The sequence below is a fragment of the Pelmatolapia mariae genome, linkage group LG20, assembly GCF_036321145.2.
Source record: "Pelmatolapia mariae isolate MD_Pm_ZW linkage group LG20, Pm_UMD_F_2, whole genome shotgun sequence".
NCBI classification, from domain to species: domain Eukaryota; kingdom Metazoa; phylum Chordata; class Actinopteri; order Cichliformes; family Cichlidae; genus Pelmatolapia; species Pelmatolapia mariae.
The window spans coordinates 26,717,348-26,744,903 of NC_086244.1; the positions used below are offsets into that span (position 1 = coordinate 26,717,348).

Below are 27,556 nucleotides of genomic sequence, written 5' to 3' on the forward strand. Positions count from 1 at the left end.
TGCTTGATCATATTTGTGGTTAATACTGTAAGCTGGTTCAAAGCCAGAGGAAAGGAGAGAAGGCAAGGTGGGTTAGGTTGCCAATTTTATTTCAACAATAAAGACAAACAGTTAGATGTCTGTGTGGAAAACCTCACTTCAGAAGTTAAATTTTTGCTTTGTTTTGTTTGTTTTCCTTACCTAAATGATTTTTAATTGAACTTTTGTCTCATTCCCATTCACTGCTTTCCCCTCAATGTATATCTGCAGTGGTTCTTCTTCTTCTTTACTAGCAGGGCCTAATTTTGCCCACAGTTGTAAGTTAGTAAAGTTTTACTTGTATAACAACTTTCAATCTTAATATAATAAAGATATTCACAACAAAAAAAACTGTAGAACATAATAACAAAAGCAAGTCTAAACAGTTCCTCACGGCCTTGAACCTGGGGAGAATTTAATCAGTGAAAAGTGAAAACAGCTGCAGAAGTGTGCGTGGCAGTGATTTAAGCACATGTCAGGCTGAACCCATTCTTGGTAAAATTATGGCGAGCATTGATGTGCTGGCAAAAAGGTTTTACTTATTTGGCAAAATGTACAGTCATGATTTACGTGAGCAAAGTTTTGTAGACTGGCCATTTAGAGAGGAATGCAACTGCACGCCTGAAAAGGTATGACACCCATTGCAAGTAACTGAAATCTTGATGCTTTGGAACATGATTAGCTAGCTTTTTTCCCATCATATTTGTTGTATCTACAATATGTTATGGATTTACACAGCGGTTACCTTTGGTCAAATCTATTTTCTAACAGGTTGGTTTAACTGGGACTTCTTGGGAAAATATTTTTATTTAAATAGTTGAACTGCTTTCTAAATATGACTTAACATTTTGTATTGACGCCAAGTATTTAAAGGTAATATGTAATTAAGTCTAAGTGTAGATGGTTCAAACTGTACACAGGAGTATTTACACTCATCTCCATGAATCATAATTGTAACTGATGAATATAATCATTGGTATTCCTCTACATACTTTTATGAAAGACTGGCAGCGTGCAATTTATGGTTAGGGAGGTGCCAGATTCAGTTTCATCAAGTGTCCAGTGCACGGGCTTGTCCCGGTACCTTCTAGTCTTGTCATGATAAATAGGCTGCTGACATCTTGCTTTATGAGCAACACCATGTGCCATGTTACCCTCTTAAGTCAAAAGGAGAACCATCGTCAGGTTTCATTTTCAATGAAACTTATTCCTTTGCAGAAAAACTTAATTCTTGGCCTGCCTGGCAACAAAATGTTTCCGGCAATATGGTCTCTCTTGCTTTTTACATTTGCAGATGGCCAAAGCTGGGTTTGTCCACTGCCCCAGTGAGAATGAGCCAGATGTTGCCTGCTGCTTCTTCTGTCTGCTCGAGCTTGAGGGCTGGGAACCAGACGATGATCCCTGGTAAGAAAAACTTTTTGTTGTTGTTTTGTTTTGGGGTGGTTTTGGGGGGGGGGCGGGGGGGGGGATATTAAAAAATGTACTATCTGGGGTGCAGTAGTTAAACATTTAATTTGGATCTACATTACTCAGACGTGTTACCTATATGCAGAAGACCGACTGCTACATGAAGTTGATAAGTCATGGCTCCTGATTATTGCCTAATCAGCATTATTTTTTTGTTTTTAATTGTGTTTTTGCTTATTATGTAAAGGTCAGAACATGAGAGACGCTCTAACTGTGGCTTCTTAACCATGAAGAAAGACTTCACCAAGCTAACAATGGCTGAATTCTGTCACCTGGAAGAAAAAAGGCTAAAGATTTACTACGTAAGTGCCCATCAGTAGGCTGTGTGCAAAGACACTAACTCTTCCTCAATTCTTACTTTTTATCCCCCCTTTTCCAACATTCTCCCTTTAGAAAAAGGTCTGTCACAAGAAGATGGCTTTTTTGAGGGATGCCATAGACCATACGCTTGAGGTGCTTAAATCTCAGCTGGACTCCATTTGATTCTATGCATTTATTTATTGCATCTTATTTTATTTCAATACCAGTCTTAAGTGTTAAACAAGAACCCGCAGCCTGACTCACTGGTCGGATTGGATAGCAGTTCATAAAATTCAGCCTTAGGCGAATGCGACACTTTGTTTACAGTACCGTCTTTGACCACAAGATGGTGCTTTTGCATTGAAGCTGCAGTTTTGCTATAACGCCGATACACTTTCTGAAATTCCCGATCTCTCATCAAAACCTTAACAAATGCACCTCACTCTGAAATGAAAGCGCACATTGAGCTGGATTACAATGCGGGCTATATTCCCTCTTTTCAAACACTTACTTATCATTTCCCTGAACGTGCCACCATCCCTACCACCCCTTTTCAAACCTTGACCCTGGACAGATGGCCTGAAGCCCCTCCTTTTCAATACCAACTGTTGCCCCAGTAACATCTGTTACATATAGGGGGACAGTGCACTGAGGGCTTGCCAGGATACTTCTCTAACTCTGAGGGGGACTGAAATTCAAGAGATGCTGCAGCTGACAGTAGAAGGTGTGGGAACGATGGCTGCATGATAAGCACTTGACTGGGTTTGTTTTGCACTTAAAGAACAACGGTTTAACTCTTAAAATCATTTTACTTTTTCTCCTGTTTTTATGCAAGAGAAACATGATGCAGGGCTCTGTTTCTCACTGTTTTATGGAAGGCTTGGTTGGATGACGTGAAGGATTAAGAGATGCTATCCCTTCCCCAACCTTCCACTGTTCTGGATTAATGTCTAATGTAACACTCTGGCCACTGAGCCCAGATCAGCTGCTTAATTCTCTCTTATCCGCTCACTGCAGAGCAAATTGAAGAGAATATTTTTAGACAAAACTAAAGTTAAATGCCCATAGGTGATGTAACATTTCTAATAAACTGTTCTGCTTTTATCATTTCCTCTGGTCTCTTTCTTGCAGTGCTGTTGTAAAATATTTCCTCAAACTATATTTTGTTCTTGAAGCTAAATGCATTCATTTATTTATTTTAAAAAAAAAAAAAAGTTAAAGGATATGAAGGTGTATGGGGAAAGATCCAGGCTTTTTACTGATGAGGTGCTTGGGTAAGTGGTGTGGCTTTGCATGAATACATGGATCAGAAGGGGGATGTGTGCAGTAATTGCTAATGTAACTCTAATCAGGGCTTATACCCACATCCTGTGTCAATCCACTTATTTATATGTGCTCCAGAAAATGAACAAAGAGAATAGCTTGGTATGACTTCTGTCTTCAAGTGGCACAGATGAGCTTATCTGTGGGAATGGAGTAAAATATTTTAAATTACTGCATCATAACTAAGCTGGGAAGATGCCCTTTCACTTTTTCCCATCCTGTTATTTAAGACCTGAATAAACCTAACAAATCACACTATAAAATAACAGGAGTCCACAGAGCACTATGACACATGCAGATCTAATTCTAAACTTATAACTGTGAGAAAGGATTTGTCATGAATAGGTTTCTCTTTAATAAACTGTAAGGGGCAAGTGTAGCAGATGGACAAATTGACAGATGTTACTAACAGAAACTTTACAACCTGGGCTTTCCAGTCCGGCCCCATCTGTTGCTCCTGCAACCAGTGCCTCCCTCTACCCTCCAATGCTTCTCATCAGCATCTATCACTGAATCTTCTCCTCTCATTCTCCTTAGTGCCCAAAATGAATGACATCAGCATTTACCCCCTCATGTGACCCGGTTTAACCCCTCATAAACAAAGGGCAAATCAAAAGATGTCATGAGCGCAATGGATACACTGAGAAAGGCAGGATGATGTTAATGTAACTTTTAAAGTCTCACGCTCTTGTCTCCGTCTGAAAAGTTCTGATGGGAATATTATAAAAAGGATAAATGACTGGCATGTAAAGAAGCCAGCTGACACAGAAGCTTAGACTCCATTGTGATTGTGGACCACAGTCTGTGAGTGTGTTTAAATGATGAATTTGCTGATAGACTGCCAGATTAAGGACAATGAGTTGCACTGTTCATTGTATTACAAAGGGGGGGAAAAAAATAAACATTCACTTCATTTTCATTTTTCATCAAATATTCTCTCATTTCTGGCTGTAAGGCATGCTGGCTGCTTCTCCTCTAAGACACCGCAGCCCCTCTACCTTGGCTGTGTTTTGTACCCTGTTCCAAAGGGACCTCCATCTGTCCCTACACTCAGCCCATTGTGGTGTCCCTAAGCCCAGAAACTTCCACAATGTAGTGGGCGTGTGCAGGGGGGCCAGGGTAAACACGACAGCATCCAGATCCCATTAGAAGCTCTTTAACTCTAACACCCTAATGCTCGGAGAGAAGTCTGGGAGGGGAAGGTCCACCCCCTCATCCACATGCACACAATGTCACCTTTACACCCACTTCCATAGGTAATGAACCTGGGAGCTACCCTCTTTCTTCTCCTCCTCCTCCTCTCCTCCTCCCCCTCCATTTCTGAGTTCATGTTTCATATTTTAGAAAGAGCCCTTAAATTCTATTTTATTATTTTTTTCCTGACATTAATATAAATATTTAAACTTTCAGTTGATGTTTTAGTGTTTTATCAGAGGGAAAAAACATCATTGACTATTTATGACTGAAAGCTGCCATTTTAACAACACCTTACTTAGAATTTAGTTAATAAATGAAGTTAAACCTCTGGCTCAGTACATTTTTTTTAAATTATTTTACTCAATCAGACCGTGCTCCATTTTCACTTTCTGTCTTTGCCCACACCTTTTTTTTCCAGCCATCATCTTGGTCCTCCTACCAGCTGCTCCTGAGTGTAGGGTGTTTCTGTTTTGGGGGTGCTCCACATCTCAACCAAGCCACCCATTGCCTTATGCACCCCACAGAAGCAAGCATGTGTGTTTATGCATGTGCGCTGAGGCCCAAGAGGAGGGAGAATCACTGTGTTCACCCTCAGCTTAAAGGCAGAGGGATTATCGGCACACAGACACTGATTAAAGCCTTCCAGCGTCCTATGGCCCCATTAATACAGTCTTAATCACAATGCTTTATCCCTCCATCTACCTCCTATGGATCAGGACCTTTTCATTTTACTGTGAGCAACTCTTGTTTAGCTAGCGGATTAGGCATGCTGTACACGAAAACAAAAAAATATAAGCAGAGAAGTGAATTAGAGGAAAAACTGTGCTTTATAGTGCACCTCACAAACTCTCAGCTCAGACATGGTACTTATGGGGTGGGGGGGTGGGGGGGGCGTCTGCAATGTTGGATTCCTCTGGAAAACATAATTAGCCTCAAGGTTATCACCTTATATTGCCACATAGGCTCATGTTGTCAGCAACTACTGGGCTATATTCATATATCAATAAAAAGTACTAAAGTTGAGAAATCATTAGCTGAAGCACGGCACCAATAACCCCTGTGTGCTGATATCTGACATGACCTCACTCTCCCAGGGGATTGAGCTACAGGTTGTGTTCCCTTGCCTGTCACCTCAGCCAAGATGGCATCACAGAGCATGTGTTCCCTTCCCATTACTAGACCCTCATCATCATGCCCTTATTATAGACAAGAGCCACTTGATGTGTGTGTGATGCCTGTGTTATATGGTACTGTAAAGTTATGAACGTTTCTACTATTTTTAAAGTATTTTATTGCAATAATTATTGTTTTTTTCCCATTTTAAAATAATTTAGGTTTTTTTGCGCAAATTAGCAAGAAAAAATGACATTTTAAAAGCTTATGGCACGTATATATTTCTAAATCTTCTGAAATTGCTGCATGAAAATCTCCACCATGCTCCTCGCGCAAGACTGTCCTGTGTTTTCTAATCTTGTATCCAAAGTCAATTTATAGGGATTATTTCCATATCCACCCACTCATGTATTATTTGGACTATGGAGGATAAGTCGTAACCCCCCACCACCACCACCACCACCACCACCACCACCACCAAAAAAAAAGAACCACTACATTCTCTCTCTCTCTCTCTCACACGCACACACAGTTTTTGCTGTAGCCTAATAGCAAGGACAAAGAGCATGCATCAGCTACTCTACGAGTACTTTCTCACACTGTGTCTGCCTGTGTGTAGAGCTATGTGTCATTCCTTCACCACGGCTGACACACAGGAGCAGAGGGGACAAACTTGCAATTGAGGATCAAGGACCTCGGTCACCTCTGCTGCCCTCTCCTCCTCTCTCCCCTTCTCCACTCTTCCACAACACACTTACTTCCCTTTGCCTCTCCCATTTCTCTCTTTTATGCTCTCACTCTCTGCTCTTTCTCTCTTTCTCCCCAAATTGGCCCAGCTGTCCATCAGCCCCCTGCCGTTCCCCCAGCTGTCTGACCTCCCCAAACGAGGAGCCCAACAACAATACAGGTCACAGGTCAAGAGAAAGAACAGGCTGCGTTCACAATAGACCAGTGGCGCCCACTAAAACAATCATTCCCTTTTCTTTTCCAGCCCTTCTCCACTGTTGCCAGGACTGGAAATGACAAATCTTTGGAGGGGTAGCTGAAGGAAACGAAGGGGGAGTCCTCTTAGAGAACAGCATCCAAAAGCACCTTCCCCCTTTTTTTTCCCTTTTTTTTCCCTTTTTTTTACAATTGGCCAAAGGACCACAAGGATAAATACACTCATGCACTTCATCTTTGCACTCTGCCGCCCTGTTCTTTGTTTATTTCAAGAGTCATCATGTCCCTCAGCACAATCATGAAAGTCAAAACTGATACTCCGGTTAGTTGAGTGATATAAATGTTTTATGAACTTTGCCAGCTTTACATTATCTCTGGATTGATGTATCCTTATTGCTGCTTTGCTGAACTTTTACCCATTTACAGCATTAGTATGTTGAGACTGCATTATTTTAATATTTCGTAAAAGCTAATCTTCTTAGCTACTATATAGCATCCTTCATACACATGTGCTGTGTCTCAAAGAAAACCCAGGCTAGTTTACCATTCAGTAAAACTGGATGAATTATTGGAAAATGAGTTCTTGCCCTTCAGTGTTTTGGCATGAGCTAGATGGGAAAATGGGACACATGGGAGAGAAAGCCAACGATAGAGGCTCAGAGCTGTGACAGGTTCACCTGTTCCCCGGAGCTGTTTTCCCATGGCCCACAACAGCCTCCCGCCTGACCTGATAGAAACCCCGGAGCAAGCCTTTGAATGACATCATGCACAGACTCTTTCTCTCTCACACACACATGCACACACTCATATCCTGCAACAGATCTCTATTTCCCAGCCACAAAGTACTCCTTCATCCAGTCTTGCTGATTTCCCTTTTTTTTTTTTTTTTTTAGTTGGCACACTCTTCTATTATAAAATGATTTAGAGCCACAAAAATCTAAATATACTAATTAGCTATTCGTGTTGTTTGTGTAATACTTATTTTGCATGTAAAAATGCATTTATGAGTACAGAAAAATGTCCAATACTGCACCTGCTGGTAATCGTGACCAGATTACAGGGATATTCTGAAAACGATGCATCTAAAACGATGCACAAAGCTAGTGAGAGTGATGTAACAGCTGTCGCTGACTCACATTTAATTTTTTTTTTAAAACCAGAACTTGTAATTTAACTGAAATTGTAATCGAGTTGATGAAAATAATTTGTCTTCTGATGTGAGGGCTTAGCAAAAAGAGTCATCTCTGTATTATCTACTGTGCTTTATAATATAAGTGCAATACTAAAACGCAAAAAGAAATCTAAATTAATGAAAACATCACTGTACCAAGCTTGTGTTTACAGCCAATTAGTGCATGCGTTTGTCTTTCTGTTAAACTAAAATGTAAGAAATGGATGACAGCATAACATCACAAAAAGACATGGCACACGTGTTACTATGGAAATAGCATATAATATAAGAATATTTATTTAATTAAGTGCGAAACAGCAAAATATTAACAGTACAGTATGACAAAAATTGTGACACCAAATGAACAAGTACCTGAAAGACTTAAAATAAATAAATTAAATACAGTACAGCTACCAGTGGCTGGCATCAACCCAAGACAGTGAAACAGAAACTGTGCTCAGAAAAATATAAAACAGACAAGACATTATCAAAATAAATATTAAATACAGATATAAATAAATGCATTGCTTTTCTTAAATTCAGAAGGAAACTGGCTGTAGGCCTCAGTGCACAATGGGTGACTTTTTGATCAATTTCTTTTTATACGTAGACGTGTAAATAATAAAGTATTTGTTCAAACATAAGCATCTGAATAATGCTTCAGCAAGGACATCTGATTTGGTAAACTAATTTTTACTTCAACTCTTTAAAAACTGACGGAGCAATGTGTTCAAAAGAAGATTAACATATAAACAAAAGCGAAATAAATACAATAATAAATGTTATGGGTGCATGTTTGTATCAGGTAGATTGAGTTGAGGTGATGAGTCTTCTCTCTGAGCATTCAGTGCTCTCCCAGAGTACTAGACAACATAAAAGCAAACATTTTTCTCTATACACTCAGTACCACAGTCATCCTTTTTTTACAGCAGTTTATACAGGAGCAGTGCTTCTACTCTGGCTATTCATAACAGTCACTCATTCACTGGTACTATCACATTTCAGATGGTACCCATCTGAGAGGTGATGAGGTGAGGGGAAGCAAAGGAGTCAAAGGCCACATCCAGGGGCAACTCGTAGCGAGAAGCCTGTAAGAGTGGGTGGGCCTGAGGCCCCCCTGGTAGGCTGCCTGTCGTGGACGTGGGGTAATGGTGGGATGAGAGGTAGTGAGCATGGTGGGGTGTGTAGTTCCTCTCTGACTCATGCGGAGATGGCTCCTGCTTCAGGGCAAAGTTGCCACTGATGCTGAGAGGGGGAGTGAGGGGCCCATCGTATGGAGGAGTGCTGCTGCTGCACTCGTTAGGGGAGGGGTTGTCATATACAGGCCCCTTGAATCCTTTCATTTGGAGGAGGTGGGATGCCTCGAGGGAGCCGTAGGGTGGGCTGGGAAGGCCTGGGGATGGGTAGCTGAGGGGATGGCCAGCCACCATACTACCCATTCCTGGACCTCCACACTTGTCTTCCAGCTTATTAAGAATCATCGGAGTGGGTCCCAGCTGCAGGCAGCCAGCCACAAGGTTGCTGGTAGGCTGGGACAAACCTTTACACAGCATCTCCACAAATCCATGACTCTCTGGGGACTGGCCACTTTCTAGCACCTCCGATAGAGCCCAGATGTAATTGCGAGCCAGCCGCAGAGTCTCAATCTTCGACAGCTTTTGTGTCTTAGAGTAGCAAGGCATCACTCTGCGCAGATTATCCAGAGCATCGTTTAGCCCATGCATACGAGAACGTTCTCTGGCATTGGCCTTTAATCGCCGTGCACGAAACCTCTCCTGTCTAGCTTTGGTCATCTTCTTCTTTTTAGGGCCTCTCCTTTTGGGAGCATTTTCTCCATTTGGTCCATCCTCTTCGTCCTCTTCCTCTTCCTCCTCTTCCTCCATATCCTCACTACCCAGTTCTGTGCAGGAGTGGAGGCGGCCCCCTACAGTCAGGCCATGGCGCCCCGTCAATTCTGGGCTTTCATCTCCATCCTGTGAGCTGCCGTCATCATCGAGCCAGCTGAGGGAGCTCACCAGCTCACTCACATCCCCACTTTTCCCAAATGATTTGGTCATCATTTTGATCTAAAGAAAAAGAGCCCACACAACAAATTGAATACTTCAGGATTCAGTGTCTGTGAATGTAAATCCTTGAGGCTATTCCCCCAAAACGTGATAAAATTGTATTATTATTTATTACTGATGGGCACCAGAAGCACACACTGACTGAGAGTGCTCTCATTTCAGCAGGGTAGTATGGACAGATCACTTATATGAAGTGCAAGCACCTCTGTCGCATAACAGTTCTGAAATAAATCCAGTAATTATTTAAAGTCAATCTCACTGTGAAATTTGGATATTAATGAATAAATGGCTGTTTTCAGAATGAGATGGATGAGTGGTTCCCTGCTGTTATTCTCCAGTCTTTCAGAGACGCTGTCAATCTGGGACACCACGGGATTTACTCAGTATATAAAGCTCAAAGATTAAACAGGCAACATACAAATCAACAAACATGCATCCCCCCAGCACACACACACACACACACACACACACACACACACACACACACACACACACTCACACATTTCTCTGTTAGAATACCTTCATTATTATTATTATTATTATTATTATTATTATTATACTTTTTGCAGAGCAATCTATATCGCCCCAAAATCATATTTTAAATGTTATTTTGTACTTTAATGTTAAGTGAAACGAAGAATATTTGTTATTGTTGTGCAAAAAAGTCCTACTTTGTGAGACAATTTAAAGTAACTTGTAGAGTGAACTTTGGGCTCGTAATTCTGTCTTTACTGTACATCCCACTGAACATAAAAAAGATAGAACTGTAAATAATAGGATGATGCTTGGGTGATTTGAAAGGTGTTCACAGCTGTAAATAAACTTAAGAGTTTTTTTCTGCAAAAATTGCATGTGTTAAGTTTATTAGCTCTAATGTGAGCCATATGGGGTTTTTTTTCTATTTCTTTCGCAAGACTTGGACATAAAATGTCAACTCACCTGTTTGGGATCCGTTTTCGCTTCGTTCACAACAGATTTTTGAATGTTAAACAGACTAATAAAAGAGTGATAAGTCCACAACTGCTGTGTTTCTTTCTTCGCGCACCGGCCAGTGTCCTTTAATCTTCTGCTCCGTCAGATGGCCATGAGTACGCTTGGAACTTTCATCTCCAAATGACACGATCGGGCTGATATTCTTTTTGCCTTTAACCGGGCAAGTCCCTCCCTCTGCCGCCCCACCCACCGTCAACTTATCCAAACGCGCGTGGCGTGCTCGTGACCAGAAGTTTTGGCAAATGTGCAGCGAGCGAGAGAGTGCGACAGGGTACATGCATAACAATTGTTTTTTTAAATCATGAAGTCCGTGAACTACGAAAGGATGGGTGTATAGGAGGTCAGAAATGCACAGCGGCCAACAAAAAGGAACTTGAAAACACTTGGTAGCAGTTTAAGGAGCATATGCAATGTTAAATAACATTGCATATGCTCCTTATGCATCTTATAGCCTATACACACCCTTCCAGCGGTCAGATTTCATAAGACTCTTTCCCCAAATGTGACTTTGCTTATACCACTATCTAAAAATATATTTATGTCTAAAACAAAACTAATCATTTTCCAATCTTCTGCTAATCCCACCTTATCCTATTTTTATTCTAATTTTAAGTTGTGTTGCAAAATTAATGCCCCTATAGGCCTACACGTACCACGATTGCGCGCAAATTTAAATATATGTTAAAGCTATTTTTTAATAAAAGAAGAAAAAAAATAACTCAAACTCAATAATAAACTCAATAATTTCCCATCACAGATTTCAGTATTACGCAGAAGTTTACTGTTAGATTTCCAATCAGATCTGACTTGAATGAAGATCTCTTGTTGTTGCCCTCAAATCTGAAAACACAGAAATCGTAAAATCCACTGGACTGTTTGCTACTGCGTGAGTGTGTTAACCATCGTAATCGATTGTCTATCTCTTCATTAGTCGGTTGGATTATACATTTTCCACTTCATTAAACGCAGTGTGGGCTTGATCTTCAATGAGTTAAGAGACGCTCTTCCTTGTGTGCGTATTTAAGTGATTTTGACAGCGTGGTGTGCGGAGAGCAGGTGTGTGCGCTGTTCAACCACTCATTCAATTGTTTCCTTCAATTTTTAGCGTCATATTTGGCCCCAAGGAGTTGGCAATCTGATTACTGAGTCGATTGGTCCAGCGATCGAGACACATTTAGATCAGCTATGCTTATGAGAATCCATTTGGAAATGTAATCAGCTACACCATGTAGTTACTAGATTATCAATGATAGATTTGGCTTATGACTAATTGCTTTTATGCTTTGCTTTCTATGTCGTTTTTTGTTTGTTTGTTTGTTTGTCTTTTGTTTAAACTTTAAACACGTACAACCTAACTTTTCAGTAGACCCTTTGAATCAAAAGCGTAGTCCAAGTGATCTTTTATTAGGCTTCACAAATCTTATGTAAATATTTGTCATTTTGCACACTTTTCACTACAAATGCCACAGCACGAGAAACGCCCGCCAGTCGTCGTGCGTGGCGAGCCGCAGCTCAGTGGGGGTCTATTGTTACGACCGGCCACTGACAGGCGGGGTCTCGCGAGTCGCACGTGCCCCCGCATTGATCCCAATTGTGCGCGCGATTGCGCACAGCTGTGCTCCTGACTGAACTTTTTCGACTATCCGGTGAAGTTTCCTTGTTTTTAAGAGCGATATGCAGTATTTCCGTTCCGGGGAAAAAGATATAATCACGCGATTAATCGACAAGAAGCGCTTGAAAACAGGCACTTATCAAACGATTTATTAGACACAAGCTAACAGATGGCTGAATATGGGAGCCACTGGGGGGTGGGGGCATCTGTTGCTTGGATGCTCAGGCGTCACTTGCGAGAAGATGTCTTGTGCTTGAAACAGTATTTATCCACCTCTCTAATCACTCCTGGTCAGTGCACTGGCCATAAAGGTATGTGGACAGAAAGATAAGCCTTGTCCTTTGTGTATGTGGCTAATATGATGTGCCCAAAGCTCCCCTGCTGGATGCACTTCTACACCCCCAAACACATACACTCTCCTTCTGTCCCAGGAGTGTGAGTATGGCCACGCCACACCTGCAGCCTGCATGGGGAATTGGAGCCTAGCAGTCTCCGACAATCCCCATCGGTTTCCCAAATGACTGACTGACTAACGGAAAGGGAATTGCCCTGCTCCCATTTAAGCAATAACATAGAAAGCCAACCTTCCGGAAGAGGTCATGGTGAACACAGATGATCTGAACCAACTTTTGATGAGTTTGCATGATTTGAACTTGGGATAGTTCTACATATTTATATTTGCAACAAGTAAAGTTACAAGTAAAGTTACAGTAGACAAGTAAAGTTACACAGTCTACTGAACTCACGTACTGTGTTTCAAAGAGATGCCTTTTAATAATGAAGATTTTGTGAACATAAATCAGATTTTAATGTATGCTTTGGTTTGATTGATTGGCCAAAAAAGAAATACATAGTCAGCTTTGGCATGAGCTGTCCAAGACAAGTTTATGTTCACGACTAAAAGAGTACCAGCCCCACTTTAGCTTTTTAAGTGCTGTTGTTGGTATTAATGGGGGCAACCCCATTCCTTACAAAAAACCACTGCCACAAGTGAGTTGTCTCGCGCTCTTGTCCCCTGGGACTCCGAGTGGAATGGGAGGGATTGGTGCACTGTGCTGACAGATGGGTCCTTGTTCCTGTCTTTTTCTTCATCTCTATCTCCCGCTCCCTCTTTTGCTAAAACACAGACACACTCACACACACCAAGACTGCACGAATACAATAGGAATTAAAGCTCCACACACATGCTCCCTGGCTCGCTCCTGAAAGCTGAGCCCCCTTGTACGCATAAAAGATGCAGCGAGCTTGGATTTGTGAGAGGAGCTGGCATGCTAAGGAGTTGGGGTGATGTGGCACAGGGTGGTTAGCCTAGAGAGAGATGAAACTTCACTGTTCAGAGTTTAGTGTCCTGAGCCCATTTGTACTATGTATGATGCAGTTTTCTCTCTACGACTGGCAACATCTATTTTACATCCACTTAATCCAACCGATTTCAAGTTATTTTATGTTGCATGTTAAGACGTCTTAGTCTTCCTTCCATTTGCTGTTCATCGTGGCTGAATACAATTACAAAGCAGACTTCTCAGAATTTTTTATTGTAGACTTTTAAGCTCAGTTGTTTTTGGTGAAACTGGAAAGATCTTAAAATGAAGTGTTTCTCCCAAATTAAATTGTGCAAACTAAATGTAAAGAGCTCAGAGCTCAGTTGTAAGTTTTCACACTTTTGCAACTGCGGCCCATTTACATGAACGTCATACTGCTGACATTCAGCATGGCAGACTGAATAAAGGTGTGTGTGCAGTCATGCTCCACAGAAAAGTGTACGGTTTATTTATCCTGTTGTGTCTGAACATAATTCCATGTTCAACTTGAAACTTTTTTTTGTTCTGGAAAATCCCTTGTCATATCCATATGGTGCCAATAAATTAGAGTCTCCTGGATCACAAAGGGCATTTAGATAAGATCAGGCAGCATTTCATCTCCAAAATATGAGTAGATTGTTTGCAGCTTATTCCTCTTCCTTTTGGCTAATGGATTTGGAAAACATTCCAATCGAGCAGAAATGTGCCTACAGAATGGGAATCGGGCCTGAGGGCAATTCTCACTAAGTGGGGAGAGAGCCATTAAACAAAGGTGCCTGTGGTTTCATATTCAGGATACTTTACAACCTCCGTCCCAGGACATCAACAGTGTTTTTGGTTGTGCTGTTAGAGGGGGCCGAGGGGGGGGGGGGGGGGTCCATCTGCCATGCTGCCGGTCCTCTGGGAGATGGGCATATCCCAGGGGTGTTTTGGAGAGAGAGGGTCTGAAAGGATTACACCCAACCACTAATCAACGGCGGTAATCTGTGGGCCCCCAATACAAAATCCCCTTTCGATCCAAACAACAATTTAGGATAGACGATAAAATCTGAGTATACAGACATTCAACTGACATTGAACAACCTGATAAATGTGATGACAAATTCAGGTGATTTTTTAATTGGGAGAATCAACTGCGAAGGTGTGATTGGCAAAGAGCCATAGTGTCTCTGTGATCAGGTGCAAGTGTCCCACAAGTGGCCTAGTCTGAAATCCCAGTGTGACCATTATGCAAATACAGCAACTAGACAAGCCTACAACATAAATTTGTCTAACGGATAAAAGCACTTTTCTAATCAGATCTGGATGCAAAAGGTTTTTCTTTTTCTTATAATACACTTGGTTAAAAAAAGAGAAAAATCAGTTAATAAATCAAAATAAAATATATGCATTAGCCATGATATTATGTAATTATTTATACTTCTTTTTTTTTTTTAGATAAAAAAGGTTTGTATGTCCATTAGGGTGAACTTCTAACAGCCTATTTTATGATGTTATAAGGTGAGCCCTGCAGATCGCTTCTCCTTGAACCTTATCCAAATACTCTGTCACAGCAGGAACCTACAAGGTGCAGCTGCTGAGCTGCTGTCCTGGCAGGTCTCCCCTTCCAGTGAAGAAATAGCAGGGAATCAAGTTGCCACTAGTTTCATTGTTCCCTGTCAGTATGGTTTTGATGTCTTGGGCCTGGGTGGGGTCTGGATTTGGTAGTGGTGGGTTTAAATCTCCACAGGACTATAGAAGATGCTGCCTAATGATGGTGCCAGTCCTCCGGGGCATAGGGAACTGGAGCATCCTGGCCTGCATCTCCACTACCTCCTGCAGAATACCCACTGGCTAGGCAGCCTCTAAGCTCCCTCTATCCCCATAGCTTCATTGTTCAGTGGGCCCGGCACTGTCAATATTAAGCCTGGCTAATGTGATCTAGAGGCAGCTGGAGCAGCCCCGATTATTACCATGACACAGGCGACCGAGGGGTGTAATATCATTAAAAATAAATCAGGTGGTGTGGAGATTTGCTGTAGCAGGCGGGGGACTTTGAATGACATTAGGTAGAAGTGCCATAATTTCATTAGTCAATTGGGGCAGCTCAGAGGATCTGTTGAAACATTTCCTTTAAGTTGAAGTAATTGAATCTGCTTACACAACAATCAACACAAAGTGGAAAATAAAGAAACCGATGATGGTAGTGTTTTTTTTTATTTAGAAAATTAATTTCATAAGTATACACAGACACCTGCAAAACCCAAAAGGACAATATTTCAGTTTGCTAATTACAGCATATATGGTTGATAATCTATTTCAAAGCAGACGTATAGGGTATTCTCAGAGTTATTAGCCTCTTGCGGTGGATTATTGTTGGAAATGATGAGGAAAACGTGAAGCCCTGGTAATCTTCTTAAACTATTTGACACTGAGCTGTCTGCTCGGCAGACTCATCAGCAATCAGCTGGCAAGTGAATGGTCTGCATCCTGAAAGCATTAATAGGATTAACGCTGAAAAATAAACTAAAGGATATTAAAAAAAAATGTGAATTTAAAAAAATCTGAATATTTCCCTTATTTGTATTTTCTCTTGTTTCGTTTCATTTTGATAATGGGCTGATAATTTTGTTCCTTCGTACCCTCGTTTTGCATGTTCGATCGGCTATTATAAAGCACCAGAAGTGCCGTTGGGCGCACAGCATGGGTCTTATGTCGCTATTGTTTAGACGCACTGGACACATAAATGATGATTTCAAGGCCCATTGAGCGTGCGATGGATTGTCCCCAAATGTGACTGACTAGCGGAGAGCAAAGACTGTTGGATGAGCGCAAAGAGCGAAACCAGAAGTTGTAAAAATTTTCGACACTGACAGCTGAAAGTTCGATGATTTATTATAAAAACTTCACCCATAAAGGTCCATTAAAACGCGTGAGCGGATGTATTGTATTCATTCATCATCATTTAAGGGCAAATGTTTAATGGGGTCGAGTACGTATGGTGCTGTGGTGCAATTGTGACATCTAGTGATATATTTTGAGAGTGGCATCTCACGTCTGATGGCTTTGTTCAGTGATTCCCAAAGTATGGATTGCGCTCCACTGGTGGGCCGTGAAGGTACTGCAGGGCAGCCGCAGGAGGTCGGTTACATCGGGTTTATTTATTTGTTTCTCAACTGAAATTCTTAATTCTCTCAAGATTTGAATTTAAATTTGAATAGATAGCAGTGTATTACGATAAAAGGCCACATCTTTTACATTCTTATGTAACTTTATTCTGTGGGGAAAAACTTATAGAATAATGTGCACTTAAATGTTGTGAATCAAATAATAATCATTTGGTTTAATTGTATAAGTAACATTTTGGGGGGTTGGTTCCAAAAATCAAATCCTAAAATATTTTTCAAATCGGCTTTTGTCATTTTGTTTAAAATGACAATGAAATAGTTTCATTTTAAGAAGAAACTGAACTAATGAAACCACAAATACTGCTGTTCTTTTTTTCCCCGATCCCTTTTTGATCCTGAACACACTCATCTCTTGTTATTTAGGGGGGAAAAAACTTAATCTGAAAACAAAGCTGTTGACTGAAAATAAGCCTCAACCAGTAAATCATCAGCAGATGATTAATTGATGAAAGCACAGAAAACACAAAGGAAATAAATTAAAACATTTCTGCTTGTGTGATGATCAGAGCTGTGATTAAAGGGTTGTTTTGACTACTGAACATTGTCACATTTCAAACTGGACCATGGTGGTCAGAGGTTTGATGATGGCTTGCTATAACACTTTACCATAGAGGCTTACACATACAGTAGTGCATATAATATTATAGGAGTTACAACCACAACATCAGAATGTAAAAATAAACCTACTTCTAGCTGATTTTTTGTCACAAGGGGAAGCAGGTAGAAACACGTTTGATTTAGCAGTGCTTTTAGATATTCTTTCATATTATTTTATAGGCAGAGTCTGCACTAGAAAATCTACAACTGTTTTTGGACACGAGACAAGGTATTTACACTTAAAAAATAGATACAACTAAGTGAATATTATTGTGAATTAACCCCAAATGTATATTAAAATAAAAAGATAGAATAAATTTAGCAACCTCAAGTGATGCGTAACATAAAATTAGAATGAATGTTACAATCTCGGGCAGCACAGTGGTACAGTGATACAGCCAGAAGGTGAACCTGGCCAGCTGGGGCCTTTCTTTGTAAAGTTTACAGCTTCTCGCTGTACCTGTGTGAATTTCCTGCAGGAACTCCAGAATCCAAAGACAATGCTGTGGCTGTGAATGTGTGTGTCTTCCTGTGCTGGACCCGTAATAGACTGGTGATCTGTCTGGCGTACTGCCTGTCTGGGAGATACTTCAGTACCCCTACAGCCCAATCAATGACTAGTACCTTATACACTTGTCAGACTCTGTGAATTCACTGAACTATGCATATTCTAGACTCTTGGTTCAGTAAATGTAAGCTTTTTAATGCTTTGTATCTGTTTCTAGGTATTTATAGCATAAACTAGCACCCAATCCTCTCTCTCTTCTCTCCCTCTCACACACACACACTCTTCTGACCCAAATAAATGAAGTCACAGGAGGATGGTGATTTCTATATTTGGCCCTTCTTTATTTTACACCCTCACTTTCATCTCCACTCCTCCTACGCTTTGCTTCACTAATTCACCTCTGCCTCATCCACCTGCCAGTCCCTGAGCATCATCAGCATCATAAATCTGATCTCCTCCCCCCTCTCCTCGACAGGATACACCCAACTTACTTCATAGCTTGAAATTCTTTCTCTCAGCGCCATACTGGCTGCTTGTGCAGAGATCTGACACTGAGTGTAACTCTACCAGGACATCAGGAATGTCTCCAAAAAGAGAACCCTCCATTAAGAAGTCTCCCTCATCAGTGACCCAACCCAGACTCGGTCCTCCATATCCCTGCATGCCTTCAGCTCCTGCAACTCCAAAACCGGAGCAAAAGCCTAGGATGCTCCGTCCCTCTGATTCACCGTTTGATCCCAGTACTTTGGAGGTGAGTGGGCTGTCTGCAGTACATATTTTTGTAACAGAGCTTATGTGGGGCATTCATAAAGTATGACTATAGCAATGGCAGTCGTATCTAGCCAGTCTAGTTTTACACCCGGTATGTCATTAATGCCTCTTAGAAAACAGATTAAAGCTCAGTGAAAGATACATAATAGTGGTCTCTTATGAAATTTATTCCAAATAATATCTCTAATTATTTGCAAAGTAAATTCTTTTAATTGTGCAGCTAATTAAAAAGACCAAGAGAGAATCTAAGCTAATCAAAGAAATGGGACAGCAAAAGCAGCACTGGTTGTCAGTCAGTGAGTGGCCCCCTTAGAGACAGTTTCCTGTCACAGCATGTGCTATTTCTGTCATCAGAAGGATAATTCAAATTCGTTGCCTGTATCTCAACACCCACAAAAAAGTGATTTCTACAAAAAGAAAGTTAACACCACTGAAATTCAAAGTGAGCAAACTCTTATTTTCTTTCTAGATAAAGTAATGATATTAAAAAACAAAAGAATAGACCTTCTCATACTTCTCTGATGTTTTACAGTTATTGTATCCAAAGATCTGTAAACATTTACTTCTTAGCTTACCCTCAAAAGTTAAATAAGGCAATAAGTTCTTCTGTCAAAAGTCATCCTGCTCTAAGTCCTCCGTCCGCCACAGCAGCAGTAGCAGTCGTGGCCTTAGACCTAAGTTTTCCTTCTGTTTCTCCTTTTTTATATTTCCGTACTGTTTCATCACTTTTTTCTGTCAAAAGATCATGAGATCACTTAGAAAGTGACATTATTTTACTTTGCATTAATTTCATTGTTCACAATTATCTGCATCCACTATTCTGGCATAGTGGCATACACTCACTGAGCACTTTATTGATTTATTATTTGCTAATGTGTAATCAGCAAGCACATGGCAGCAACTAAAGGCATTTAGGCTTATAGACATCGTCAGCACAACCTGCTGAATTTCAAACCGAGCATCAGAATGGGGAAGAAAGGTGATTAGTATTAGTATATAGACTTTTAATGTGCTTTGAGGCAATAGGACGGCAAGACTGGTTGTTACCCAAACCTTTGTTACAACCGAGGCATGTAGAACAGCATCTCTGAATGCAAAAGCTATGGAACCCTGACGTAGATCACCACAGCAGCAGAAGACCGCACCGAGGGCCACTCCTATCAGAGAAGAACAGGGAACTGAGGTTACCATTCACACAGGCTCACCAACATTGGATAACACAAGATTGGAAAAACTTTACCTGGTATGATGAGTCTTGATTTCTGCCTCAACATTTGAACAGTAAGGGTCAGAATAACGTGAAAGCACTCATCCGTCCTGCTTTGTAGCAACAGTTCAGGCTGGTGGTGGTGGTATAATGGTGTGGGGGTTATTTTCTTGGCAATCTGGATCCCACAGCCTACCTGAGTATTACAGATGATCATCCCTTTATTTAGGGTATCCATCTTCTGATGGCTGATTCCAACAGAATAACACACTATATCACAAAGCTCAGAACATCTCAGACAGTGATGACATGACATGGCAGTGAGTTTACTGCACTCAAATGGCCTCCACTGTCACCAGATATCATTCTAACAGAGTACCTTTGGTAAGTAGCGAAATGGAAAATTTGCATCATGGATGTGAAGCTGATAAATTTCCAGCAAATGCCTGCTGACGTGTCAAAATGAGGAATGTTTCCAGCACATTTCTGAATTTATGTCACAAAGAATTAAGGCTGCTCTGAAGAAAAAAGAGGGTCTAACCTAGGACTTGTAAGATGTATCAAATAAAGCGGCCAGTGAGTGTATACCAGCTGCAGTGTGTGTTTAACACTACACTTTAACTGTCAGCTGTAAAATACCCAGCCACCAGTTGTGTCCTTCTGGTATTACAAGATTAATGTTAAAAGGGTTTGTATCTGTTAAACAAATATAAACCAGTATTGCAGCAGGATGTTTGAATACTTTTGAATGTCATTGCTTTATGGGGATTTTAGTCCTTTCAAGGCCGAGCTGATATAAAAACCTCAGTGGATATAGGAATTGAGTTAACCTGACCACTTTTTAAAAACATTTGAACTTTACAAGTCAAAATCATGTGGGCTTGTAATGTTAAAAGGTTAAAAGCAGGAATAGGCAATCATTCTTAATTTAAAAAATGTATTTATATGTGCAGTAATATAGCTTAGCTTGGTTTGTGCCCCAGCTTTTGCCGCCATCCTCATATGCTTTAAGTGTTGCCACTGCATGCACTGTTTTATAGAGTGAGACTGTCCCATTTAGCTGGTGAGGATATGTGGGTCATGTTAAGTTACCCACTTCACAGACATGACAAGAAGCCGGGCCGCCATCTAGGAAATAAAAAAAGGTCTTTGACCTATAAAGTGATACGACATCAGTCCATGATCTTACTATACTCAAAAAATCCATCTTTCCTGGATGGCCAGACACCCACAACATTAATACAGGTCCCTTAGCTAAATCACGCAAGGGTTTTTTGTTATATAACATCCTTAAAATAATTTCTTTTAAAAGGGGTCTAGTGGCTCATTGATTAATGATCGACTTAAATAATAACTCCTTTAAGTTTAATCTCAGTCAAAAATTCTGAATCTTTCCAATTCTATGATCATGCAAAATGTTGATCCTGTAAAAATTTGCAGAGTAGATAGCTGAAACAAGGTTTGTCCAACTTTACAGTGCGTGCGGGACAGAGGGCTTGCCACAAAATATGGCTTGAAGAAAATGTGGCTTAAACCCAGCCTGCAAAGAAGCAGCAGACATCATTACATCATTACATCATCACAATAGCATCATTCTTCCCAATGTGAAAAACAAAATTAAAAAAAAAAAATCTATATTTTAATTAATGGACATTTGTGAATAACGTTACCATAACCATAAAGGAAAGGACAGGCCGACCATCATAATCCACTTTTAGCCTAAAATCAGGTTTAAGGCCTAAGCCGTTTATTCCATTTACTTGTCACCTTAATCATAAAACGAATGGTTTATTAAAGACGTTCTAAGGCTCCATATCCATGTATTGTAAATCACATACCATACCTTCAGCTTTGTTTCTATATATGGAGCGCGGCAGCTGCCGAGACGTCAGTTCCTGCGTCCTGTGCGTGATGACGTACGCCTGCTTGGTTTTTCTCACCCCACCTTCCACTCGACCCGTCACATTCTTTGGTTTGCCGTCGTCTCGGACACACCTTAGCCGACACAGCCATGGTGGGTTTTTTCCCCTCATTCACATCTTAGCATTACCGCAGTTGTTATGCAGTTAGGTATTATTTTCAGTCTTTTAAGAAAATGGCCGAACTTTGCAGAGATGTTAAGATGAACTTGAATATCCGAATTGGACCGCTGGGCGCAAGCGGAAGTACAACTTTAGATAAGCTAGCACTAGCTTGAATGGCGGATAAAGTTAACAATTATACGACTTGTCGACTAATGTAATGACTGCGTTTAGGTTAAGCATTAGTGAATGTGGTAACGGTGGGAAATGTTATCTGCAAGTTCAGGCAATCTAAATAACTGTAAAGTATTTCACAGATCCTTTGATGTAAACGCGAGCGAGCTTTGCACAGCTTTAAGGAACCATTTTCATGTAGCCTAATTTCTTTTTAAACAGTCTGACTTCTCAGAAGATCAAATCCTCGGTGAGTCTTGTTTTTGTGTTGTGGCATGCCCATCGTATTTCTCCTGTTTCGTGTTCTTTCATCCGTGCTTTTTCCAGATGACACTTTGCCCTGTACCTCCACTATCATCCTGCTCTAAGTCCTCCGTCCGCCACAGCAGCAGTAGCAGTCGTGGCCTTAGACCCTAAGTTTTCCTTCTGTTTCTCCTTTTTTATATTTCCGTACTGTTTCATCACTTTTTTTCCACTTGCAACTGCTTGTCCTTTTCCAGATTGAATTTAACCTGGATCAGATTCATGGTAAGTCATTGTAAAGGGAACGCCTTACACTAAACTGATGGCCATCTCGGAGTGTTTTAGGGTGTGATCTGCATGTCGGTTGTGGAGCCAAATCTGTCGTAAATGTGTATGATAGCCGCTTTGCACTGGTGTTTGGTACGTCAAAGTCAGCCATAGTTGCACATAATGTTGTACTACTCACCGGCCTTGATGTGTGTTGCAGTTTTGTTTTGGTTTATTTTATTTTATATGTGGTCAGAAGTTTTGAAAAGCCAATCATGGCCAGAGTCCATATTTGCTCTCACAAGTCTTGTTCTGTTAGAGCGCAGGCTTTCCCGCTTTTGTCAGTGTACCATAAACTTTGCCTGCTATCTTCCAAATAGCTCATCTCCACTCTGCCCATTTTTGGTGCTGGATAAAGTGGTGGATGGGTTTTGTCCTAGGGCTGGTTTGTTTAATCATAGCTGACATAATAGGCCAGAGCTACTCTCACTCTCCTCCTCCTTCTCTCCACTCCTCTAATAACCAAATATGGTGCTGGGAAAAGTGCTCGCAGGCGAGAAAGGAAGAGAGACATTCCTCAGAACAGGGAAAAAAAACTCCACAACAGTGCCTGCGCCTTTTTTTTGTTTTTTGTTTTTTTTGGGGGGGGGGGGCGAATATTTTTTTCTATAACATTAGGAACTGCCTGCTGCCCGGATGTTGTGTAATCATGCTCCGTGTCTCCCTGATTGTTGGAGCTTAGGCAAGCATTTATTTCACTGTTTGACACTGTAGAATGGCTGATTTTAGATCATTGACAGTTGATAAAGCTGACTCCACTTGAGCAGCAACAAAGATGCTCAATACTTTTTAATGTAAAGGCTTTAGAAGGTTTAGGTGCCTCAGAGGTTTATTAACTATTCATTAGTAGTATACAATATTAATATGTGGAGTTGCAAACAGTGATGGTGTTAAATAAAGCTCCTCCGATCATTGGCAAGAAAATGTTCCAAAAGCTACCTCCAAGACTATTGTGCTAGATGGTCTTTTGTGTCTGATCAAAGCTAAAAGGGTGTCCAAAAGTTATTAGAGGTTGTTAGAGGTGATACTAGATCAGCATGAAGCTTAACTGAAACTGTTATTCGATTAACATTTTTGCAGCGGTTGGCTGAATTGAGTTTATTTGTTGCATTTGTTTTCTAGTAAAATTACTAAACACGTCACTGCCTGTTAGAGAGATTTGCCTGCTTTTGATGCCTTGTATTAATACAGGTTTGAGTCTTTTTAACCTTTGTTTAAGAATGAACACAACTTATGAAATAGTTTAGGTGGGAAATACACAAACCCTTAAAATGCAGGCATTAACTGCAGTAAATCGACTGTAATTGTAGTAAAGAGTTTTTGAGGAAGTGATGGTTGCAGTATCATCAGATGGTGTGCAGATAGTGTTTTGGTTTTTTTTGTTGTTTGTTTTTTTTTCGAACTTTGCACCACACTTTACCAAAGATTCATTTGTGTAAAGTGTAAGTTTTCGCAATATGATTAGTTATCTTAGCTAGACTGGCTAACATTTTCATGCGTTGAGTGTCATACAAAAGCTGGGCAGGTTTGTCAGTGTGGTGCTTTGCAGCCTGTCTGTTTTGCCAGATAACTTGTAAGTTTACAATTTAGTCTTAATCAGGATCTTTCTTTAGTCTGCTTGTTCTCATGTTCTTTTCCAATCCGTTGCTTTTCCGCTTTCATTTCCAGTTCATTTCCTATCTCTTTATCATTTCTGCTCATACTCATGAACATCTCGTCTTGAATAATTCATGTTCATACTTTAATTTATCACGTGTCTGTGTGTCCTGCAGAGTTTAAGGAGGCATTCCTGCTGTTCGACAGGACAGGAGATGGGAAGATCAGCTACAGCCAGTGTGGGGATGTCATGCGGGCCCTGGGGCAAAATCCGGTTAACGCCGAGGTGCTCAAAGTCCTGGGCAACCCCAAGGCTGAGGGTGAGGGAACAAGATTGAACGTACTGGGTGTTACATACAGCAGTGACAAAAGGGAATCTTCTCTGACACAGGCCTGCCTTATTTATTTTTACTTTTTTGCAGAGATGAACACCAAAATGCTAGACTTCGAGCAGTTCCTGCCCATGTTCCAGGCCATTGCTAAGAATAAAGATCAGGGGACAATGGAGGATTTCGTGGAGGGACTCCGTGTCTTTGACAAGGAGGGCAACGGCACAGTAATGGGAGCAGAACTACGTCATGTCCTCACCACGTTAGGCAAGCTATATTGTTATCATTTCTTAATAGCTATTCAAATGGAAATGTTGGACTCGGTTGGGATCACACTACTTACATTGATTTCAAGTTCCAGAAGCGTATTGTTCCTGAAATTGGTATACAAATTGATATCCAGGGAATTGCAAATGTATTTTTATCTTTCCAACATTTTAATTTGTAAGTTTTAAATTACTTCTGTTATGTTCCATTTATCAGGTGAGAAAATGACAGAGGAGGAAGTAGAGACGCTCTTGGCAGGACACGAAGATGCAAATGGGTGCATCAATTACGAAGGTGAGAGCTGATGATATAAAAGGTCAAGATGGGATGCTGGCTACAATTAAGCTAATGCAACAGGATGTCATCATCTCAACTCATCTCAAAATTCATGCATGACATTGTGTGTAGGCTATGCTGACTTCAGTTATTGTGCATTTTCTGAAAAGTCAATTGAATGTAGCTTAAAGTTATGTATGTGTGAGTTTGGCGTCCATTTCACTGAGCCTTTTGAAAGGGGTAAAAGTAAAGTGTCACATAGACATAAATGTACTATTAAATATATCAAGTGTTCATATGGATCTGAAGGAATGGAAACGTTCCTGTGCTTCAGCGTAAACGTAACCCTGCAAAATTCCTTCCTGTGACCCTTCAGGGGGCTCCGTATCATTCATGTTGGCGTCTTCTAATACCTGTTATTACCTCTTCTGTTTAATGGACTTCTGTAAGAGGCTCTGTTTAAATGTCAGCGTCTGACAGTGTGTTAATGTTCTTCTTCCACAGCGTTTGTTCGTCACATCATGTCAGGCTGAGGGCCGGTACGGGCATTGTATACCATTGGATAGCACCTCCAGGCTTTCCTGCTTTTAGTTTCCAGATAATCCAGCTGCATTAGGCCATCCTAACGCTAGTCAGCTTTAGTTGCGCTGTTTGTATTGGTAAATTGGGACAATGCGCTGTTGCTAAGTAGATTTGACCCATAGATGTATGTGGGAAAGCCTGGTGGTCTTCCTCGTTTCTACTTGAGGCTCTGACCCATGTGTAGCCTCCTGCTCTTCTGTCCCTCTCTCTCCTGCAGCCCTCTGTCTTGGCCCCTGGCCTGCAGCATGGCCCTCTGCATGTGTCTATGACTCCCCCCTATATATATGGGGATATGGTGGACACACAGGGAAGAGACTGGTCTCATTCAGGAAAAGCCCGGTGGCCATGATGCGAAGGCATTCGAACTGACTGGTGTGGTGGTGTGGTTATGATGCAGCTCTTCTAATCTCGTTTGCATGTCACTGGTGCTATTAAACAGGCCTTTACTATACTGGTGTCAGAGGTACTGGTCTTTTCACAGATGCAACACACATATAAGATGTACCTTTTCAGATAGTCATGTTTTACATTTTTAGATGGTATAGTCACCAGCTTTGGGAGAGTGGACCAGTCCCTTTTTCTACTAACAAGAGAATCGCAATGAGTCGCTCCTGTGCTGACTGTTTCTTTCCTCTGTATTACTGGAAACTGAATTTGTAGCTGGCCGTCTCTCAACTGGACTGTAGCTCCCTTGACCTTCTTCGCTTTTCTCTTCTTCTCAGCTAGAGGAAAGCATACAACGAGGATGGCTTCTCTAACCAGCTCTTTTTGGATCTTAGAATGCCAGTTGCTTTGGCTCAATAGGAGGTTGAGGTGATTTCACCTCTTTCTCTCATCCCCCCCTCTTCAACCCTTCTTTTGCTCTGGGCGAGCAGAATGTGGAGAGATCTGCCTCCAAATGCAGCATCTCCCACCCAGGCTCAGCAAAGCCGGATGAGGAGGGGGCATTACCTCCACATGCTGTAGTTGGAGGGGGTCTCTATAAAAACTGATACCATGAAACTCACATTTGTCTCTTTTATTTCTCCTTTGCAGAACTGGTCAGAATGGTTATGAGCGGGTGAAGACGAAGAGCAACCCACTTTTTTCTTCTTCTTTTTTTTTTCATGTACCCCCTTTTTCCATTTAGCTTCTTTCCATGAGTTATTACTCCATCTTTAATTTAAGAAGTGCCTTTACATTCCTCACAAAACATCCAGGTTTTGCTTCCAGGCCTTTTCACCTGTGTGACCAACTTTTATTCATTTGGGTTTATATTACCTGCAGCAGCATTTCATCATGTAAGAAAACATAAATCATTATGCAATAACTTCTGATTATTATAATTTTTTTAGATAAGACCTTTAAAATACATATACTGTCACCAACCTGCTGTGTCATTGGCTAAGACTTGCTACGGCTGAATAAAAGTGTTTCTGACTGTACGGTAAACCAGTGTATTTAAAGCCATACTAAGGCAGAAAAAAAGTTTTCTGTGTTTAGAATTCAAACAGATTTTGTTGCTGCATTTAAATAAATGTTTTCTGAGAACCCATGTGGTTGTTTTGTTTGATTTAGTATGATACAGTGAAAGATATTTTGCTATATTGATTTTCTTTTCTGCTGACACAAGAGGGCAGTATTACTGCTGATATCTGTCTTGCTTGAGCCTTCGGTGAGTGCAGAAAGCTACTCTATTCTGCTCCCTTATTCACATGGGGTCACCACAGCGTATAGCTGCACACATTTGATTTTGATTTTTACACCAGATGCCCTTCCTGGTGCAATCCCAAGGGATTTTTGTATCCTCCCAGAATCGAACCAGTGATCTTTCACTTCTTAAGCAAATGTGTAAACAACTACACTTGCATTGGTTGACTGTCAGAATTTACAGTTTATACCAAAGACATGCCTTCAAAAGCCCTTTTTGCTGACTTGAGCCAAATTAGAATTATTGTACAGGAGTTTGTTTCCGGTGACACTAGTTTCTAATGTAGGATCTCATCTGT

General features: G+C 40.9%; 3 protein-coding genes across 4 annotated transcripts; 2 read left to right on the top strand and 1 right to left on the bottom strand.

Moving 5' to 3' along the window:
- The first annotated feature begins 521 nt into the window (after positions 1–521).
- On the top strand, positions 522–1,968 carry birc5b (baculoviral IAP repeat containing 5b). Its single transcript, XM_063465488.1, has 4 exons — positions 522–647; positions 1,313–1,422; positions 1,673–1,787; positions 1,879–1,968. The coding sequence occupies exons 1-4, from the start codon at positions 522–524 to the stop codon at positions 1,966–1,968; spliced, it is 441 nt and encodes a 146-aa protein (XP_063321558.1).
- Positions 1,969–7,815: 5,847 nt separating this feature from the next.
- Positions 7,816–10,719, bottom strand: neurod4 (neuronal differentiation 4). The gene is made up of 2 exons (XM_063463722.1): positions 10,537–10,719; positions 7,816–9,597 (listed from the first exon to the last, which is right to left on the bottom strand). The coding sequence occupies exon 2, from the start codon at positions 9,589–9,591 to the stop codon at positions 8,533–8,535; it is 1,059 nt and encodes a 352-aa protein (XP_063319792.1). The 5' UTR covers positions 9,592–9,597; positions 10,537–10,719; the 3' UTR covers positions 7,816–8,532.
- A 10,950-nt stretch (positions 10,720–21,669) lies between these two features.
- Positions 21,670–27,102, top strand: zgc:153867 (uncharacterized protein LOC337226 homolog). Of its 2 annotated transcripts, XM_063463472.1 has the most exons (7): positions 21,670–21,767; positions 22,171–22,198; positions 24,291–24,434; positions 24,537–24,710; positions 24,927–25,004; positions 25,491–25,525; positions 26,604–27,102. In XM_063463472.1, the coding sequence occupies exons 1-6, from the start codon at positions 21,765–21,767 to the stop codon at positions 25,517–25,519; spliced, it is 456 nt and encodes a 151-aa protein (XP_063319542.1). In that variant the 5' UTR covers positions 21,670–21,764; the 3' UTR covers positions 25,520–25,525; positions 26,604–27,102. The 2 variants fall into 2 exon arrangements, with proteins under 2 accessions (XP_063319542.1, XP_063319543.1); XM_063463473.1 differs by lacking the exon at positions 25,491–25,525.
- Positions 27,103–27,556: the final 454 nt, after the last annotated feature.